Source organism: Galeopterus variegatus, unplaced genomic scaffold (genome assembly GCF_000696425.1).
Source record: "Galeopterus variegatus unplaced genomic scaffold, G_variegatus-3.0.2 Scaffold54, whole genome shotgun sequence".
Classification (NCBI taxonomy): Eukaryota; Metazoa; Chordata; class Mammalia; order Dermoptera; family Cynocephalidae; genus Galeopterus; species Galeopterus variegatus.
This window is the reverse complement of record NW_007726165.1, coordinates 1083159-1104280: the sequence shown is the minus strand read 5'-3', so window position 1 is coordinate 1104280 and position 21122 is coordinate 1083159. Positions and strand designations below refer to the sequence as shown.

Genomic DNA, 21122 nt, shown 5'->3' with positions numbered 1-21122 from the left:
AGAACTTACACACTACATTTTTACTAAAGTACAACATATATGTCTCTATATTTTTTAATTTAGTATACCTTAGCTGTCTTGAACATGTAAATATACCCCAACAGAGACTGAATTGTGGTTTAGGGAAGCAGAAACATTTGTGCAGCAGTCTAGCTCTCCACATCTATTAGTGTTAATTGGGTCAAATCCTTCTTAGAAGTGGACAGCTTATAAATAATAAAAGAACTAAATATGCATAAGTAATTCAAGACACTACAAATGACACTCAAACATCTTTTTATTATATACTAAATTTAAAAATACAAATCTTATTAAAAATGCTTATCAAACATTGTATACATAAGTGCTGTCAAATACTATTGGATTCTGACATTATGTACATTGCTAAAGTTATTTAGAAACAAAACAAAGTAGCATAACTTTGCTGATATTGTATTTCAGAAGTCAAATGCTTTAAAATTTGGCAACTGTGAAGTAGTGATTTGCACAGGAAGATGTTTGCAGAGGTAAAATAGCAGGAAAACAACGGAATCATGCAGGTACTCCTGCTCTAAGTGTTAATAAGTAGCTTTCTTCCTCATCTTCTTAAGTCTTATTGTAACAGAAATTAAAGTGCACAAGACCATCAGGAATACTTGATTTGGCTGTACCCTAAATATTTACTAGTCAATTGTCCCGTTGTATTGAGGGTTTCAATTCTTTGTACTGTTCCTGAGGCTTTGGAAGTTAATTTTGACTGTGGCTAAGGGAAGGTGGGCCAACACTTTCTAAATTGCACCAAATGGCCTTAAAGGTGAAAACACCAAAGATAAAAATATTAATTTGAGAATAGATTCAAGGAAATTATCCCTGTCTATTTTGCACTAGGAAAATAGTTTTCCTAGGAAAACCTAGTTTTACCTCTGGAAAATGCTTACTAAAAATCTGTCTCAAAAGATCAGACATGTACAGCAAGCACCACAATACTGTCAGTTACTGTTCACTAATTATATACTGTGTCATAAATACCAGGTATAAATACCTACCCTCTAAAGGGTCACAAGAAATAAAAGTAGAAGCATGTTATCGCTTGACACTAATTTTACTAATTAACATTAAGTATAATTTGTAAAAATAGGTCATCACCATACAATCAAGGAAGAGGAGAAGGAAAGCTGCTATTCTACAAAAGTGCTCCTTTTAGCTTTCAAACCAAATAGCTTACTTTGGGGTAAAACAAGATTGTAAAGTAATGTCATCCGTTCTAAATAAGCTGATGATGCCGTATATACATACTCACATATATATGTTTAAATTTCAATTCTGATTTAACACTAAAGGACTAATACAAACCATTTATAGGAAACATTTTATCAGTCTTATTTACAAACACATGATGAACGGCAAAGATACGGGAAATTCTTTAAATTGGAGATAAATGTAGTCATAGTTCACTAAAGAAAAGACAAATTTGCACGACTTTTTTTAAAAACCAAAGAAAAATGTTTAGAAAGAAACCCTTCCATATATACCTATTGGTCATTGGACCTAAGAGGCAAATAAATGTAATTATCATGATTAAACTTTTATTACTATTTCTTTTAATAACATATCAATATGAGGTCTACTTAGAGTACTACCTACAAATATACATTCTCTCATGATTCAATGAGAATATTAAGTTATTGAATACATTTTTTTACTCCTGTGGCACATCACACTTGGTAACACTAATAGGGTAGTTTAGATAACACTTAAATCATAATTATGAATGTTTAATTGAATATTTTCCTTTCTGTAACTGTGAAATGTAAAGCTTAGATTTGCTTCCATCAGGCCTCTTAAACCAAACTTCATCATGGTTAATTGTTGTAATTATGGCACTAAAAAGGAAAAAAAAAAAAAAAGAATGAATTAATTAATTACAATATGCCTCCTCAACTGTTTTAAATTACTAGCTATAAAACCAAAATATCTGTACTACAATAGTAGATTCAGGTATATAATTGGCATTTACTGTCTTACCAACAGACATGCTATCAAAAATAACACATTCAGCAACACTAAACAGATAACTTCCTTTCTTAATAGAGTTGATAAAATTTACTTTACTTTCTACTAGAACTATTAAATGCATACTGTTCCTACTTCAAACCACCACAACCCACACAAAAAAAAAAAAACACAGTGGGGCTAAAAAAAACAGCACTACTTATATGGCATTATACACCCAACTCATATCAGCCTTGGCTATAGGAAATCTTTCAAATACTAATCCCTAATTCCCAGTGTCAAACCATCTATGGTACTTACACAAATTTTTGGTTTTTTACATTATTAATGTTTACATAGAAATTTTTTAAAAAATAGATTTATGTTTTATGCTCTTTTACGCTATTTTACCTTTTTATGCTAAGCAGTAGCAAAATGTCTCAAAAGAAATAAAATAAAGAGAAGAATTCAGGAGTATCATAAATAACCCAGAAATCAGCTCAATGAGCTTCTATGAGAAAAGTTACCACACGCAATGTTCCTGGAATCCTAAAAATTTAAAGATGAAATTATAATCCAATTAAAACTACTGTATCTGGAAAATGAGTATTCTAGACTAAACTCAAATGCTTTATTTACCACTGATACCTAGAAAAAGATATTTTCTTACTGTAGAAGGTTAGTACTCTGAGAATTGAATCCTAAACTTCTGAAGGAATAAAAGCAGTGATTAACATCAACATTTTCAAAAGGTCACAAACAAAACTTAGAAGACTATATAAATAACTATATAAACTTTATTTAAGCCTAGACAAACTGAGACTTTTTTTTTTTTCCTTTTTGTCTTTTTTCGTGACCGGCAATGGGATCGCAACCCTCAGTGTCGCGCCCGCACCGCGCTCAACCAGTGAGCGGACTGGTCTCTATATGGGATCCGAACCCTCAGCAGGAGCGCCACCGCGCTCCCAAACACCGCACTCTACCGAGTGCACCACCGGGCCGGCCCCAAACTGAGACTTTTTTTTTTTTTTTAAAAGATGACCGGTAAGGGGATCTCAACCCTTGGCTTGGTGCTGTCAGCACCACGCTCAGCCAGTGAGCCAACCGGCCATCCCTATATAGGATCCGAACCCGCGGCCTTGGTGCTATCAGCACCGCACTCTACCGAGTGAGCCACAGGCCGGCCCCAAACTGAGACTTTTAAAAGGCAGTTTGTTTTCAAGTTACTCTTTAATTACTATTACTCTGAAGGTTTTCATTAATTTTCCATTTCTTTCCTACTCTAATTGATATGAATTCTTTTTATCCAAAATACTATAACACAACAAAAACAGCTAAGGATTAATAGGTCCACCAAAAATTCATGATAGTCTGGCTTAAAGGTCATTCTATTAGGATCATATCAATTCATTCACTAAAGAATTAACATACAGGATCACTTACCTGGCTAAATAATTCCAACATTTCCACTCGTGTTAATACTTCTATTCATAAACAATATGAAGTCTGGTGTATAATATTAACACTGGTATATACACATGTAATCAAATCACACGTAAAGTTAAAAAAAAGGATCCACAGACAACTAGTGTACAGTTGACCCATGAACAACTCAGGTTAGGGGTGCTTACCCCTGAGCAGTTGAAAAGCCAGGTATAACTTCTGACTCCCCCAAAACTTAAGTAGTAGTTAAGTTGTTAAGTACTCAATAGCTTACTAATAGCCTACTGTTAGGTAGGCTACTTAACTGTTTTCTATGTCATGCCTAACCAAAAATTTTGCAATATATTTATTGAAAAAAATCTGCAATAAGTGGACCTGTGCAGTGCAAACCTAAGTTGTTCAAAGATCAACTCTATGAATGTAACTACATATTATGAATGCACTAAAGAGGCAGCAAACACTTATGGACAACAATGTTGTACACTATAATACTCAGCAACACTGAAATGACCAAGGCGTTTTACCTTGTAGGACATTCATCTTTTTTATCAATACATATTGTTTGTCCACGTATATACCATTCACCATCATAATATAGTCTTCCCTCTTCAGATCTAGCACTGTGCAGATGTTTTTCCAGCTTCACAGGTGCTAAAGGGATCAGTTCAAAAACTGTTACATTAATAAGATGTTGTCAGAACAACAAAAGGGTCAGAACATTAAGAATTAGTACCAATCCATGCATATATGTTAAAAAAAATACTAAAAATATTTCTTAGATAACAAACCTAAAAGATAATAAAAACAAGAGAATTCGATTTCTTATATTCTTTTACATAAGTCACTGAGTTTTTAATATAACTACCAAACAAAGCTAAACAATAAACAAAAAATCATCAATTAACAGGAAAAGTTCCAGAAGGGGAAGCAGGTACATTATCAATTACTAGTGCCAATTTTACGTAGTATTTAAAACATCAATTGCCATATTTCCACTGAAAAGTATACTTTCCATATTTTCCTCCTGCAGGCATCTGACACTTCCAAAGAAGTTTAATATATATTCCGAATGTTTCTCAGGCTTTCTAAAAAGGAAATATCCTAAGTAGAACTTCCATTTTTAAATCCCAGAAATGGTTTGGCGTTAGTCAGATAAACTCATGCAGGAAAAAAAAAAAAAAAATTCTCTATGGAAACACATTGTCAAGAGCATACCATAAGTAAGCAGCTCTTCATCATTCAAATGTCAACCCTTCATAGAGGTCTTCCCCAACCATTCTACCCACTCCTCAGTTAATCATCACCACAACTTCATATTACTTTTTTTTAATTTATACATATTTGTGGGGTACAGAGTTGACTATCAATATCTGTCAACTTCATATTTCCTTCATAGCCATTATTACAATCTGTAACTATCTTAATTACTTATTTACATATATATTATTCTGCCTCCCCCAAAGAGGCTCCAGGATATCCATTTTCCTTCACCACTGTATCCCCAGATCCTAAAATAGTGCTTGGTATATAGACGGTGTTCAATAAGCATTCATTCATTCCTTCAATAAATGTTGTCTATGCACTTCCTATACCCAAGGAACTGTGCTGGGTACTAGGAAAAAACAAAACAAAATTGTGACTAAAAGAGATACCATTCTAGCCTTTGTGGAACTTAAAAATCCAGTCAGGAAACAGACAAACAAGTATAAACAATAATAAACAAAAAAGTGCAAACTGAGGTAAGTGCTATGAAAAAAACTAATAGGATACAATGCTAAACATATCAAAAGTGGGGGAGATACCCACTCAAATAGAGTAATGAGACTCTCAGAGACTCAACCACTGTTCTAGAGATTGAGGCAGTTGCCCTTACAGTTAATTACCAAGGGCAGTACTTTAGTACAATATTACTGCAATTTCCTAACATGATACAAAGTTTATAGGAAACCTTGGATTAAAGATAAAATGGAAATTGATTTCATAGATTTTTTGTTGGAATGTGACTAGATATTCCTTTTCTTAATATTCAAAACATATCTCTTAAAAATCTAGCTTTATTGTCTTTAGAAGGATTGGGAAATCTCATCTATAGTGAATGAGGCAAAAACAGCAAAAGTTATCCTAGACACTAATGTCTATTACAACTTTGGCAGTAACTTTAGACTTTCAAAAAAAAAAATCAGGAAAGTGTAATTTGATGTGAATTTTAAGGCATGTCAGAATCTTAGTGGTGGATAAATTTCTTTGATGGACTCTGCTGTTAGCATTCTAATCTCTCTTCTCAGAAAATCCACACAAACAAGAAATTTTTAACACAATTTTAGAGGAGGATTCACAGACTACCTTAAGCCAACCCGTGAATTCCAAACGCCTCCCCTGTAGAATTACTGGGCCTATAAAAAATATTGAATAAATACATTTTGAATTACTGATCCATTATTAGCAATAGCAATGTAGCTGAACTTTGAAAGAAGAAATATACTGCATCCAGAGATTTTGAAAATTTAACATGAAGTAAAGACTCCAGAAAAATTCCTGTTTACTGATGAAATAAAGTCACTGACTGGGGAGTTCTTTAGTGTGTAGATAATTTAATAACCCTGATCTAACAAGTCTCCATAGAGAATATTTCTCAACTTAGACTAAATGACTTACGTTCTGTTTTCACTCTGTGTGGACCCAGTGTAGCCATTGCCTTAATTAAAAAAATAAAATAAAAAAGGAAGAAAGAAATTGTCTGAGTTTACACTGAAAATACAAGGGGGTCTTCAAAAAGATCATAAAAAGATTCATATTATCTTTTTTTTTTCCTTTTTGTCTTTTTTCGTGACCGGTAACGGGATCGCAACCCTCGGTTTCGCACCCGTACCGTGACCGGCAACGGGATCGCAACCGGCAATGGGATCGCAACCCTCGGTGTCGCGCCCGCACCGTGCTCAACCAGTGAGTGGACCGGTCTCTATATGGGATCCGAACCCTCGGCGGGAGCGCCGCCACACTCCCAAGCGCCGCACTCTACCGAGTGCGCCACTGGGCCGGCCCCCATATTATCTTTTAATTCTCTATTTTTCCAAAAACTTTTTGAAGCACCCTCGAATATTTTGGAATCTATTTAATACACACAACACTATTGATTAGTTCAATAACAAATACAATAAAATATAACCATTAGCTGCTCTAGTAAACTTTTAATGTCCATAAAGAATAACAATTTCTCCTAGAGGTGTTATCAATACCTGAAATAATCTCTAACTCTCAACTTTGAAGTTTATAAAAACAGAAATGTTTAATAAGGAAAATAAGTCTCCACTTTCAACCAAGCACAGAAAAGCCTATAATTCTTCAGTGTTTAATGATTGAAGGCAAGACACATAATGAGAGTTCAAATGTTCACTTTTGTTTATTCAACAATTTTCTTTGGGGTGGGTCAGCGGCTGGCCAGTATGAGGATCCAAACCCTTGATGTTGGTGTTATCAGCAACACGCTCTCCCAAATGAGTTAACCAGCCAGCGCTCATTCAACAAATATTTATTGACTGCTTTCTGTCTTCTATGAACCAGGACCAGGCTAAGAACTAGGCACAGAATGGTGATATTATTACTATTATTATTATTATTATTATTAGGCAAACTAAATAAATGCTTTTCTGCATTTATGTATAAAGTATGAATTATATTATTATAGAAAAAATACAATCAAACTGCTGACATGTCTCTAATTCTTAAGATATTCCTGCAGTCTACTCTCATCTGTAATAGTATTAATTGCCTTAGAATGCTGCAAAAGCAAAGCATATTTACAATAATCATATTTTGACATATTAGTGAAAAACCATAGAATCTTGAAAAGTAGACTATAAAAATGTAGTAATGTTCCATTGATCTTTAATCATACCTTCCTAATTGTTGTCCAGTCTTCAAGAATATCAAGATCTTGCAGCATATAAACTATATATGGACGTTGAAAAGTCAAGGTCAATTTAGCTGTAAGAATAGCACACTTTGAATTATATTTCCAGAGTTCTATTTTTCAGAGAATGGAACAATGATTTATGTACATAATCCCTTGGCATCCTGAATTCTGACTTCAAATTATTCTTCTAAAAACTTAGCACCAGGATAAATACATTCTATTACTTCTGATGCCATACCCATATTCTCTTAATTCTAAGATATCACTGATTGTAAGATACACCACCAATGTAATCACAGTTTTTAAAGTGGAGGGGAAAAGGATGGGGTCAGGGAGAGGTTACCATAGGAAGTTCTAAGACTGAATGCACATATTAGTTTAATTTAAAGACACTCCAATTTCAGAAACATTAAAAATGTTTTTTAAATGTATACATAAGAATTAAACAATCCTGTTGTATACTAACCAGCTGTTTAACATCAAAGCCCTTATAAACCATAAAGCCATACTAATTTTCAAAGCTAAGATCATGATTAAATTTCTTCTCCTCCCCACCCCTCTTAAACTAAACTATACCCTCTGCCTTCAATCGGTTTCATAAATCATCTTTTGCTTATTACAGGACCATGTAAATAAAGTCAATGTGTACAAATAAAAGTTACAAAGGTATGCACAATGCAAAAACGTACATCAAGGAGAAAGAAATAGAAAATTTGGAAAAGGATATCTGAAACAACAACTGGCTTCTTTTTGTCAGGACTGAAAGGATCCTTTCTCTTTTTTCTTGACTGAAGCTCATCATTCCACAGCTCTGGCAAGTAAATAAAAATTAAGTATTAGGTGATTTCTGGTGATAAAAGGAGGAAAAAAGACTATATAATTCCATGGTGGATATTTATTTACACATAAAACTGTACAAAACTTCATTGGCAGCCATGTATCTATCCATAAGACTGTACATAATATCATGAGCAGCTATATATTTATGACTTTTCCTCTGCCTTTATTAAAGCAAAAAATCAATTTGGCACTTAATGACTAATAATTGATGAGCAGATATCAGGTACTTTGTAAAATATATATTATGTGCACTGTCTCACCTAACCCTCAAAGCTACCTCTGAGGTAGGTTTTCTTATTACTTTCCTTTTACAGATAAGGAGACTGATTTAGAAAAGCTAAGTACCTGTCCATGGCCATCCAACTAGCATATGTGAGGGAGCACTGGCATTACAGCTCAGCTCATCTGACTCCACTATGCCTATTCTATACCACAGAAATAAAATTTACAACACATAAAATAATATATATTCAATAACTGTAGGATAACCTAGTAAACCTTCCACCCAGTGTAGAAAACCTTTCCATAACACCCCTGAAAAAGCCAATTTCACATTAGGCCGATCTAATTATTAATGTGTTTCCTCTTTGTGAGACAAAAATCTGTTTCCCTATAACTTCTACCATTTGTCCAAGTTTCTCTAACAACAGAGAAAGGTTTTTATTCCTTCTTCTATACAACAGTTGTTCAAGACTTAGAAGAACATATACTGTAGCTGTCTTCCAACACTATTTTTATAGTAAATCCTATCACACTTCTATTTTGTCCCTTTTCATATGCTCTATTTTTTATAGCTTTCTGAAGTGTGAGTTTAAATCAAAGTAACAGTTGGGCTGGCCCGTGGCTCACTTGGGAGAGTGTGGTGCTGATAACACCAAGGCCACAGGTTTGGATCCCTATATAGGGATGGCCAGTTAGCTCACTTGGGTGAGCGTGATGCTAACAACACCAAGTCAAGTGTTAAGATCCCCTTTTTGGTCAAGAAAAAAAAAAAAAATCAAAGTAACAATCACATCGTAAAAAGTTATTTAGAAGCCTCCCCCTTCCCCCCTCCTTTGGGACATTTCGTTTACTTAACATTAATATTAGAAGACTAAGATATTATGAGATACTACAGTAAACCAAAGATTCAGTGTCACTCAAACATCACAGTCCCACCATCCCCCTTACCTGAGGTGATATCAATGCTGTGCCTATCCTCTTCAAGCCTTCTTATCTTCTCCTCTAGTTCACTCTGGACTGTATCATATAACAGAAGCTTTTCACTCTGGGGAAAAAAACCCAAAAAACAGATTATACTTAAGTAGAATGAAAAAGCTGGTCTATCTTAACTAAGAGTAGCCAATTACTTAATTTACTCTTAAGGTTCTGTTTTTTATGTTTTGTTTTGTTTTGTTTTTTGGTGGCTGGCCCATACAAGGATCCAAACCTTTGATCTTGGTGTTATAACAACACGCTCTAACCAACTGAGCTAACTGGCCGGCCCTTAAGGTACTTTAATATATGGTGCTTTTGTTTGCTTTTTTAGTTCAACCTAAAAATTTTAAAGAAATGTCAAATATATGAAAAGTAATAAAAGTAGAAAATATAGAATCCCAATATAGATTTAACTACATGCAATTACATTCTGTTTAAGAACATTTAAATTTATATGTGATAAAGAGGTAAATATTTACATTATAAAAAACTTATAACAAGCTCTCATGGTCCCTTTTACTATAGTAGGTCCCACCTGTCACCATAATGGAGAACCTATCCTATAAAGTATATCATTATAAAACAGATCATATTTTTTCATTGGAATGATAATTGGGCCTTTATTCCTCCCTAATATCTCAGTATCATATTAAAATGGACTAATATATCACAAAAACAAAGATTCAAATACAAATGTTATAATCACTTAAAATAATTCAATTACAGTCAAAATTATCTACTAATCATATCCAAATCTCTACTCAAAACTAAAGAAAGATTGACTTGCTAAAACAGACAGGACAGGGGCCGAGCCCGTGGCGCACTCAGGAGAGTGCGGCGCTGGGAGTGTAGCAGCATTCCCACCACTGGTTCGGATCCTATATAGGGATGGCTGCCGCGCTCACTGGCTGAGCGCGGTGCGGCCAGGCTCAAAAAAAAAAAAAAAAAGTCAGTTATTATGATGCCCAATTCTTCAAACATAACCAGTCACACTACAGTGTCCAAAGAGAATGAAGTCTGCAGGGGAACTGTATTAGTCTGTTTCTGTTACTTATTACGAAATACCTAGAACTGGGCACTGGGACCCAGGTTTACTAGTTCTGGTCCATTTTTTTAAATTATATAATACTGTAGCCCTTATTTAGAAAGCCATACAATGTACTACATATAATAAACAAATTGTTTACATAAAAAGCCTATGACAGATTCCCAACCCACCTACCACATGCTTATCTCTAGTAAGGATATTAGACTATTGGGATATAGCTAGACATGATTGTCTTGTGGAAGCTATTGGGATATAGTTAGATATGACTTCTTGTGGAAGACAGGCCACACCCGTGTAGGCAGCATTCACAGTGTCAATCATGAAGTGTGAAATGTAGAGTCTACTCATGCTTGAAGATTCTCCTGAGTGGTAGGGAAAAGATGGCTTTTGTCAACTTGTGGCAAGCAAGGAGCTAGACGGAAAGCAAAGCTGAAGAAGACTAAAACTAGACCTCATATGACAAATTGTTTCACTGCATGTTGCTCTCTATGCTTACTTCCTTCTGCTTATCCTCCTGCCTTTGAAAGTCTTCTAAAATATTATAGCCTCATCAACATTGTGCGACAAGAATTGGGAAATATTATATATCAGAAAAAAAGGAGAGCAGACCCCCTCCATGGTCAAGACAGTATAGGAGCTATAAATAGATCTAATTTCCCCAACCAAAGAGGACTCTAAATACAGAGCTGGAGTAATAAGGCTTTTAAGAATATGAAAGTTTAACTGGTGTAGTCTCTTTCCTTCCTATTGACAAATTTGCCCTAGGCCAAGCATAAATTCTTTTTTTTTTTTTTTTTTTTTTTGGTGGCTGGCCAGTATGGGGATCCAAACCCTTGACCTTCGTGTTACAAGCCTATGCTCTAACCAACAGAGCTAACTGGCCAGCCCCTCCAAGTAGAAATTCTAAAATTAAATCTACTACTCATTTTTTATAATTAAAAAAAGCCAGAGAGGGACTGAAATGTTTGAAGCTTTGAAGGCATCTCTAAAGATATTCAAGGCACACTTTAAAGTGTACAGACAGAAGTGCCTTGAATCTATTCTCTTCTTCCCCTTTTTTTAGTCTTTCCCTTTTCTTCAACTTCACAAGATCTTTAAAAGGCTCCCCAGGGGCCGGCCTGGTGGCGCACTGGAGAGTGTGCCACTTGGGAGCGCGGAGGCGCTCCCGCCGAGGGTTCGGATCCCATGTGGAGACCGGTTCCCGCTCACTGGCGGAGCGCGGTGCGGGCGCAACACCGAGGGTTGCGATCCTGTTGCCGGTCCCCGGTATGGGCGCGACACCGAGGGTTGTGAGCCCGTTACCGGTCAGTAAAAAAGACAAAAAGGAAAAAAATAATAATAAATAAATAAAATAAAAGGCTCCCCAGGGGCTGGCCTGGTGGCGCACTGGAGAGTGTGCCACTTGGGAGCGCGGAGGCGCTCCCGCCGAGGGTTCGGATCCCATGTGGAGCCCGGTTCCCGCTCACTGGCGGAGCGCGGTGCGGGCGCAACACCGAGGGTTGCGATCCTGTTGCCGGTCCCCGGTATGGGCGCGACACCGAGGGTTGTGATCCCGTTACCGGTCAGTAAAAAAGACAAAAAGGAAAAAAATAATAATAAATAAATAAAATAAAAGGCTCCCCAGCAGAGAAAGGGAAGTGATAATAGAGCAGCTAGAGGATACCTGGAAAAGAGAGGGGCATCCAAACTCCCTTGCTTTGGTGCACATAGAGGTTTCTATGTTCAATAGGCAATTTAGTTTTTTAAAAATACTACTTGTAAGTACACACTTGGCTTCAAGATCCCACATCCCTCCAAATCTCCACATCTAGACTTACTGAACCTGCACTAAGCCCTTTCCCAGACTGACACTCATCAGGGCAGCTTTAGGGAGCCCCAGGAAAGTAGCCCCAAGGTTCCATTTTTGTATCAATCTCACATTGACCTATGTTCGGAACCAACTCCTCTTTTGCAGTTCCCTGTCTTAAGTACCTCACAGTTCCCAACTTCCATCAGGACTGGAGCCTTGGGAGATTTCCAAGGACTAGCCTTATCAGAGAGTGACACATATTTAAAAGTTACTATAGTTTTTTTTTTTTTTTTAAGTGTACTGCACTGGAATAAAAAAAAAAAATATGCAGAATAGAATTTAAACTCAGAAACAGACCTTGGTTATGGGAAAATGATAAAGGTAACTTTTAAATCACCTGAAAATTTGGTGACAATAAATGACAATAGAAAAATGAGTTTAACTATATACCAAAGATTCTTTGCCTTACATTATACATAAAAATAAATGAGTTATAGAGTTAAATTTATAAAATGGAATCTAAAAGAAAAAAAGAAATAAGAAATTTCCTAGAACTGAAGATATGAATTTCCTGATTAAAAGGTTCCTCTGAGTATCCAGTACAACAAATAAAAAAAGACCCACACTAATGCACATCATCTTATATTCCACAAAACACCAAGGATAAAGAGAAGACTCTAAAGGTATTCAAGAAGAAAACAGGTCACATACAAAAAAGTCAGGAATCAAAATAATAGGAGACTTCTCAAAAGCAACACTGGAAGCAAGAAGACAATGAAACAATGCCTTCAAAATTCTGAGGAAACATAAGTATCATTTAGAATTCCATACTCTTAAGTGTGAGTAAAGAAGTTTTTGGACAGGAAAGATGTGATAGTTTTAAAACATATCAAATAATTCTTTGACACTCGTAATTTCAAAAGGTAGATACTAATTCCTCTCTCCTTGAACGTGGAGAGGCCTCAGTGACTCACTTCTAATGAACAGAATGTGGCAGTAATCGAAGTCACAAAATACATCGTCACTATGGAGAACTCAGCCACCAGGTCATTAGGCCACTCAATCAGCCTGTGGAGAGGCCCACATGGGGAGAACTAAGGCTTCCAACCAAGATCCAGCAACAACTTGTCAGCCTTGTGAGTGAGTCACCTTGGAAGCAGATCCTCTGGCCCCCAGTCAAGCCCTCAGATACTGCATCCCTGACTGATATTTTCACTATAACTTCATGTGTTTCCCTGAGCAAGAACCCTCCAGCTAGGTTGCTCCCAAATTCCTGGCCACTGAGACTACTAAATAATAAATGTTTATTGTTTTTCTAAGCCACTAAGTTTTGGAGTAATTTATTTATTTTTTATTTTTTTTAATTTCATCTTATTTTACTTCTCAAAATACATTATACTTGATTTTCATGCCCCTTTACCCATTTCTCTTCACCCCCTTCCCTACCCCCCCACCCCCCACATCGTATCTGTGCACTTGGCTTAAATAGTTCAAGGAACTTTTGTGGTTATTCTGTCTTCTTCCCTCCACCCGTTGTTTGTGTGTTTATTTATTAATTTTTAGCTCCCACAAATAAGTGAGAACATGTGGTATTTCTCTTTCTGTGCCTGACTTGTTTCACTTAATATAATTTTCTCTAAGTCCATCCATGTTGTTGCGAATGGTAGTATTTCATTCTTTTTTATAGCAGAGTAGTATTCCATTGTGTAGATATACCACAGTTTCCTTATCCACTCATCAGATGATGGATAATTGGGCTGGTTCCAGCTCTTGGCTATTGTATATAGAGCTACAATAAACACCGGAATACAGGTACCCCTTCGGCATGATGATTTCTATTCTTCTGGATATATTCCCAGCAGTGGGATTGCTGGGTCATATGTTAGATCTATCTGTAATTGTTTGAGGACCCTCCATATCATTTTCCATAAAGGCTGCAGCATTTTGCAGTCCCACCAACAGTGGATAGGAGTTCCTTTTTCTTTGCAACTTCTACAACACTTATTGTTCTCAGTCTTTTGAATATTAGCCATCCTAACTGGAGTGAGAAGATATCTCAGTGTGGTTTTGACATGCATTTCCCAGATGCTGAGTGATACTGAGCACTTTTTCATGTGTCTGTTGGCCATTTGTATATCTTCCTTTGAGAAATGTCTGTTCAGCTCCTTTGCCCATTTTTTAATTGGGTTATTTGGTTTTATGTTGTAAAGTTGTTTGAGTTCCTTGTATATTCTGGGTATTAATCCTTTGTCAGATGTATGTTTAGCAAATATTTTCTCCCATCTTTTGGTTGTTTTTTTACTCTGTTGATTGTTTCTTTTGCTGTGCAGAAGCTTTTTAGTTTGATATAATCCCATTTGTTTATTTTTCCTTTAGTTGCCTATGCTTTTTGGGTCCTATTCATGAATTCTGTACCCAATCCTATTTCCTGGAGTGTTTCCCCTATGTTTTGTTTCAGAGTGTATATTTAATTCTTTAATCCATTTTGAGTTGATTTTGGTTTGACTTGATTTTCTAGTTTCATTCTCCTACATAAAATTATCCAGTTTTCCCAGCACCATTTGTTGAAAAGACAGTCTCTTCCCCGGTACGTAGACTCAATGCCTTTGTCAAAGATCAGATGGCTGTTGGCATATGGGTTAATTTCTGGGTTCTCTATTCTGTTCCATTGATCCATGTGTCTGTTTTTATGCCAGTACCATGCTGTTTTGGTTATTATAGCTTTGTAATATAGTTTAAAGTCAGGTATTGTTATGCCACCAGCTTTATTTTTTTTTGCTCAGGATTGCTCTGGCTATGCATGGACTTTTGTTGTTCCATATAAATGTCTGGATAGCTTTTTCCATCTCAGAGAAAAATGTCATTAGAATTTTGATGGGGATTGCATTGAATTTGTAGATCACTTTGGGTAATATGGACATTTTCACAATGTTAATTCTTCTAATCCAAGAGCATGGGATATCTTTCCATCTTCTTGTGTCCTCTTTAATTTCAGTTTTGGAGTAATTTTTATAGATATATATAGCAATAGATAACCAATAAGAAAGGTCCCCCAAAACTGACTTCTATATACCCTTTCTCAGGATGCTACCAAATGATATACTCTACCAAACTGAAATAGAACATGAGATCTAGAAAAAGAGAGGTGAAGGGAATTTCAGGTTGATGGTAAAGAGATGCCCCATGAAGACAGAGATACAGTTGACCTAGAAAGCATCTGAAGAATGGAGCAGGATGAAGCAGGAGAGCAAGGGATGGGAGGGAGTGAAGGCAGGTAACAGAGGGGTTGCGTCCACGAGGGCACACCTCAGAAGAAAATAAGGCTGATGAATTATCTGATGCACTTGATCACATAGAAAACAGCATTAGGACTTCAGTATCTGAGAGAAGCAAATATGAGGGCCATTTTTAGAACATTCTAGAAGTCATCAAAAGACACAATTTACAACTAACTTTAAAATAAGTTATTTGGCATTTACAAGAAGTGAGTTTAAATTTACATAGAGTTGGAAACTTATCCCAGGTCTTGTGCTTATTTTGACTTTTCTTGAGTCCATTGGATAATATGTTTTTTACTGTGCAGAATACTCAGACTTTGTGAAAAATTAATAAAGCTGTACATGTTTGACTTAATTTTTTTTTTTTAAGACAGCATTAGCAGTTTGTTAGAGTATGGTGCTAATAACACCAAGGTTCAGGGTTCAATCCCTGTAACAGCCAATCACCAAAAAAAAAAAATATATATATATATATATATGTATTATATATATATATTCATACACACACATATGTATATATATCATGTTCCTGAAATGCTCCTTGAAATAAAATTAGGATACAAAATAGTATATACACAATCATACCAGCTATGTTGAAAAATATATATACATATGCACACTTAACAGTTGTTACCTCGGGCTGGTAGATTATGGTTGACTTTAGTTCCTTCTTTAGACTCACTACTTAAGTTTTCTCAATAGACACTTATTAATATTATAATCAGGGGGAAAAAATAAATGAATAGAGGAGCAAAAGATCAGAACCTTGAAGAAGACCCCAGCCCTGTACACGTGGAGCAAAGCCAGCAAAGAGACCAGAGCTGTGGCTCAGTGCAGCCCTTGAGAGGATGTCTCCCAGCCTTCAGAAGGGTGCTCGGCTTAGGGAAAGCAAACCCTCACCCTGCTCCTTTTCCACTGAGAGCATCTTAGGACTGGACCAGAAAAAAGACTGTGTTCCACCAGTGAAACCCCACAGGCCCCAAGCAGACACCTGTGGCTCTTCAGGAAGTCTGCCCAGTAGGATCTCATTTCCCTGCATGGTGTATCATCCAATGCCAGAAGAAAGAGCTTTGAAATATGAAAACTATTTTTCAGCCTCAGAAAGACTGTCTTCATTGAAAAGAGAGTTGAGTTGGTATACAGGCTGGAGACTAAGAACTGCTTTTACTCAAAACCAAATTGAAGTGTTGAAAACTGTCTTTAGAGTAAACTGCTATCCTGGCATTGATATCAGAGAAGACTTAGCTCAAAAATTGCATCTAGAGGAAGACAGAATCCAGATTTGGTTCCAAAATCAGCATGCAAAGCTGAAAAGGTCCCATAGAGAATCAAAGTTTCTAATGGCGAAAATAATTTCAAAACAAATCTCCTGGAACAGATAGAAAAATTAAACATGTGAAATTATATTGCAGGACATGAAGAGTCAATGGAAATATCAAGTGTTTAAAATGCAATGTTTTCTTTCCTGCATTTAATCTGAATATTGTCACTTTTTTCTGAAAATATATTGTAAATAATTACTGTTATAGCATGGTACATGTTATATTTGGGCACTTTTAGTTACAATAAAGATCTTTCCTACATATTTTAGTAGACATTTGCAGAAAAGCCAGTTATTTCTTAAGTGAGCAATGTTAATCCAATAAATTAGTTTGCTAAAATCAGTAAACTCATGACTTAAGTGATTCCACTAACTGGATTCCATTTACAAAAATATTTCAAGTAAAATAATCTGAAGAACAAAGGTATGATCTGTTTCAATTAGTTTCCTTCAAGTGCATTTTGAAATGTGATTATACTTAACTATATTATAGAAGATGATTTATTTGTGAATCTTCAGTTTCTCTTGATATATGGCATACAGAAGTAAGAATTTCTCACCATACATCAAAACAAATCCTTATAGCATGCCAGTTTCAAGTTTTTTTTTTTTAAGCAAAGTCATTATGCCAAAGTAGAGATAAAAGCATCAGCTGTTGTATTCATACTATTGGACTATATTGCACAAAAGAATTAAGGGGCAAATAAATGCAAATTTTTAAAATGAAAAAAAAAAAAAAAAAAGATCAGAACCTTGAGTAGTTCTCACCAACCTTCTCCAGAACTGGAATCCTAAAACTGAACCCTGAGACCTTACTACCACCTGCTGCCACATCTTAATACTCATCTCAAGCCCTATGGTGAGGCTTAAATGATGAAACCTAAATAAAGCATCTCTAGATGTCTCAGTGTCTGGCACATCGCAGTATTCTATACATGTGATTTCCTTCCTTAATTTGATACAAACCATATCTGCTGCCTCTATAGCCTCTGTGGTTTTCTGGCACACTTTCTGTATGCATGCCCCTGTGAACACCTCCAGTCTCTGGTCCTGGCTCCTCCTCTCCATCTGCCTATCTGCTGCTAATCAAACTTTTATTGTGACAATTGGCAGAGTGTTTTCTTTTTTTTCAATTCCCATGCCTCTCAGGTGTTATTTCTGTATGAGACAAATGTAAGAACTAAAGAAAAAGCAGATAAAAAGCCGTGAATAATGAAGTTCAGATTTAATGATAAACTGCATGAATGACTAGAAAGATCAAAGGATTACAATCCAAATTCTGCTGCTCATTAATTGTATGAAAATTATAAGATAATTCCTATTTCATAATGTTACTGTAAGGATTAAAATGAGAGTGACTATAAAATACACTATACTCCAAATTTAAGTATGTAAGTTCCCTTTCTTTCTTTAACCTCTGTCTAGAATACCCTTGAACTACTGGAGAGTATCTTCAGATTATATAAGTAAACAGATTATTTATAACAGATTAATTATATAGTTGTACCTTGGTAACCTCAGGGGATTGGTTCTAGGATACCCCCCACCCTACATCAGCAGGTACCAAAATCTACAGATACTCAAGTCTCTTATATAAAATGGCATAGTATTTGCCTATAATCTATGCACATCCTCCCATATACTTTAAGTCATCTCTAGATTATTTATAATACCTAATACAATGTAAATATTATGTAAACAGTTGTTATACTGTATTTTTTAATTTGTATTCTTTCTTATTGTTGTATCATTATTTTCTATTGTTTTGGAGTGTTTTCCCAAATATTTCTGACCAGCAGTTGGTTGAATCCATGGATGCAGAACCCACAGATACAGAGGGATGACTGTATGTTAAACATTAAAAAACATCAAGCCATAACTAAACTAGAAAAAAATTGGGTAAATGTTTAGCATCTCTATGGAAGAGAGAGGACTTTCAATGCTGAAAAACAATGAAAGGGAAAGATCAATATATTTTTCTTTTCTTTTTTTTGTGGTACTACTTTTTTTTAATGGTAAAATAAACAAATTCAGGAGGAGGGATAGAAGGCAAGAAGATGAAATAAGGGAGAGGTTCATAGGTAAATATTTTCCCTTAATGTTTAAATTCTTGTCTTATGTGGTGGATTTGCAGGTGTTTATTATTTGAACATATGATCTTTAAACTAGTTTTAAAAGGGCTATGCAAGGATCAATGATGACAGCATACAGGAGAAAACGATTATAATTCAAGCACTCTGATGTATCCAAGAATCCTACCCACTCTGCTCCCCCCTCCAAAAAAGCCCGAAGGTTTACTGGTTCACTGGATTTTTATTTTTTATTTTTTATTTTTTTCTTCCAAATTTTATTTTATTTTCTCGATATACAATGTGATTGATTATTGTGGCCAATTACCGAAACATCCTTCCTTCCTCCCTCTCCCCCCTCCCTCCCAACAATGTCCTTTCTGTAGGCTTCTCGTATCAACTTCAAGGAATTGTAATTTTTATGTCTTCTTCCCTCCCCCTGCCCATTTTTTTGTGTGTATTTATTTATTTTTAGCTCCCACAAAAAAGTGAGAACATGTGGTATTTCTCTTTCTCTGCCTGACTTGTTTCACTTAATATAATTCTCTCTAGGTCCATCATGTCATTCCAAATGGCAATATTTCATTCTTTTTTATAGCTGAGTGGTATTCCATTGTGTAGATATACCACATTTTCCATATCCACTCATCTGATGATGGACATTTGGGCTGGTTCAAACTCTTAGCTATTGTAAAGAGTGCTGCGATGAACACTGGGGAACAGGTATACCTTCGACTTGATGATTTCCATTCATCTGGATATATTCCCAGCAGTGGGATAGCTGGGTCATATGGTAGATCTATCTGCATTTGTTTGAGGAACCTCCATACCATTTTCCATAGAGGCTGCACCATTTTGCAGTCCCACCAACAATATATGAGAGTTCCTTTTTCTCCGCAACCTCGCCACTATTTATTGTTCACAGTCTTTTGGATATTAGCCATCCTCACTGGGGTGAGGTGGTATCTCAGTGTGGTTTTGATTTGCATTTCCAGAATGCTGAGTGATGTTGAGCATTTTTTCATATGACTGTTGGCCATTTGTATATCTTCTTTAGAGAAATGCCTGCTTAGCTCTTTTGCCCATTTTTTGATTGGGTTGCTTGTTTTTTTCTTGTAAAGTTGTTTGAGTTCTTTATATATTCTGGATAGTCCTTGAATAATCTGGATATTAATCCTTTGTCAGATGTATATTTAGCAAATATTTTCTCTCAGTCTGTTGGTTGTCTTTTAACTGTTAATTGTTTCTTTTGCTGTGGAGAAGCTCTTTAGTTTGATATAATCCCATTTATTTTTCCTTTGGTTGCCCGTGCTTTTGGGGTAATATTCATGAGTCTGTGTCCAATCCTACTTCCTAAAGTGTTTCTCCTATGTTTTCTTTAAGAAGTTTTATTGTTTCAGGGTGTATATTTAATTCTTTAATCCATTTTGAGTTGACTTTAGTATATGCTGAAAGGTATGGGTATAGTTTCATTCTCCTGCATATTGATATCAAGTTATCCCAGCACCATTTGCTGAAGAGGCAGTCTCTTCCCCAGTGTATAGGCTGGGTGCCTTTGTCAAAGATCAGATGGCTGTAGCTGTGTTGGTTGATTTCTGGATTCTCTATTCTATTCCATTGATCAGTGTGTCTGTTTTTATGCCAGTACCATACTGTTTTGGTTATTATAGCTTTGTAGTATAGTTTAAAGTCAGGTAGTGTTATGCCTCCAGCTTTATTTTTTTATGTTCAGCATTGCTTTAACTATACCTGGTCTTTTGTTATTCCATATAAATGTCTGGATAGTTCTTTCCATTTCTGAGAAAAATGCCATTGGAATTTTGATGGGGATTGCACTGAATTTGTACATCACTTTGGGTAGTATGGACATCTTCACTATGTTGATTCTTCCAATCCAAGAGCATGGGATATCTTTCCATCTTCTTGTATCCTCTCTAATTTCTCTCAGCAGTGGTTTGTAGTTCTCATTATAGAGATTTTTCAAATCCTTGGTAACTCAATTCCTAAGTATTTGATTTTTTTGGTGGCTATTGTAAATGGGCAAGCTTTCTTGATTTCTCTTTCTGCATGTTCACTATTGGTGAATAGAAATGCTACCAATTTTAGTGTGTTGATTTTGTATACTGCCACTGTGCTGAAATCATTTATCAACTCCAAGAGTTTTTTTGTAGAGGCTTTAGGCTGTTCAATATATAGGATCATGTCATCTGCAAACAGGGACAGTCTGACTTCATCTTTTCCAATCTGGATGCC

At 35.7% G+C, this 21122-nt stretch overlaps 1 protein-coding gene across 2 annotated transcripts in view; it reads right to left on the bottom strand.

Moving 5' to 3' along the window:
• Positions 1–259: 259 nt before the first annotated feature.
• Positions 260–21122, bottom strand: part of BRMS1L (breast cancer metastasis-suppressor 1-like) — a 43755-nt gene continuing 22892 nt past the window's right edge. For both annotated transcript variants that reach the window (XM_008573981.1, XM_008573973.1), the window contains 6 exons: positions 9338–9434; positions 8055–8138; positions 7310–7374; positions 6070–6109; positions 3939–4065; positions 260–1862 (listed from right to left, as the gene is read on the bottom strand). In XM_008573981.1, coding sequence (XP_008572203.1) covers positions 1745–1862; positions 3939–4065; positions 6070–6109; positions 7310–7374; positions 8055–8138; positions 9338–9434 — 531 coding nt within the window. In that variant the 3' untranslated portion in view covers positions 260–1744. The remainder of the gene's footprint in view (positions 1863–3938; positions 4066–6069; positions 6110–7309; positions 7375–8054; positions 8139–9337; positions 9435–21122) is intronic.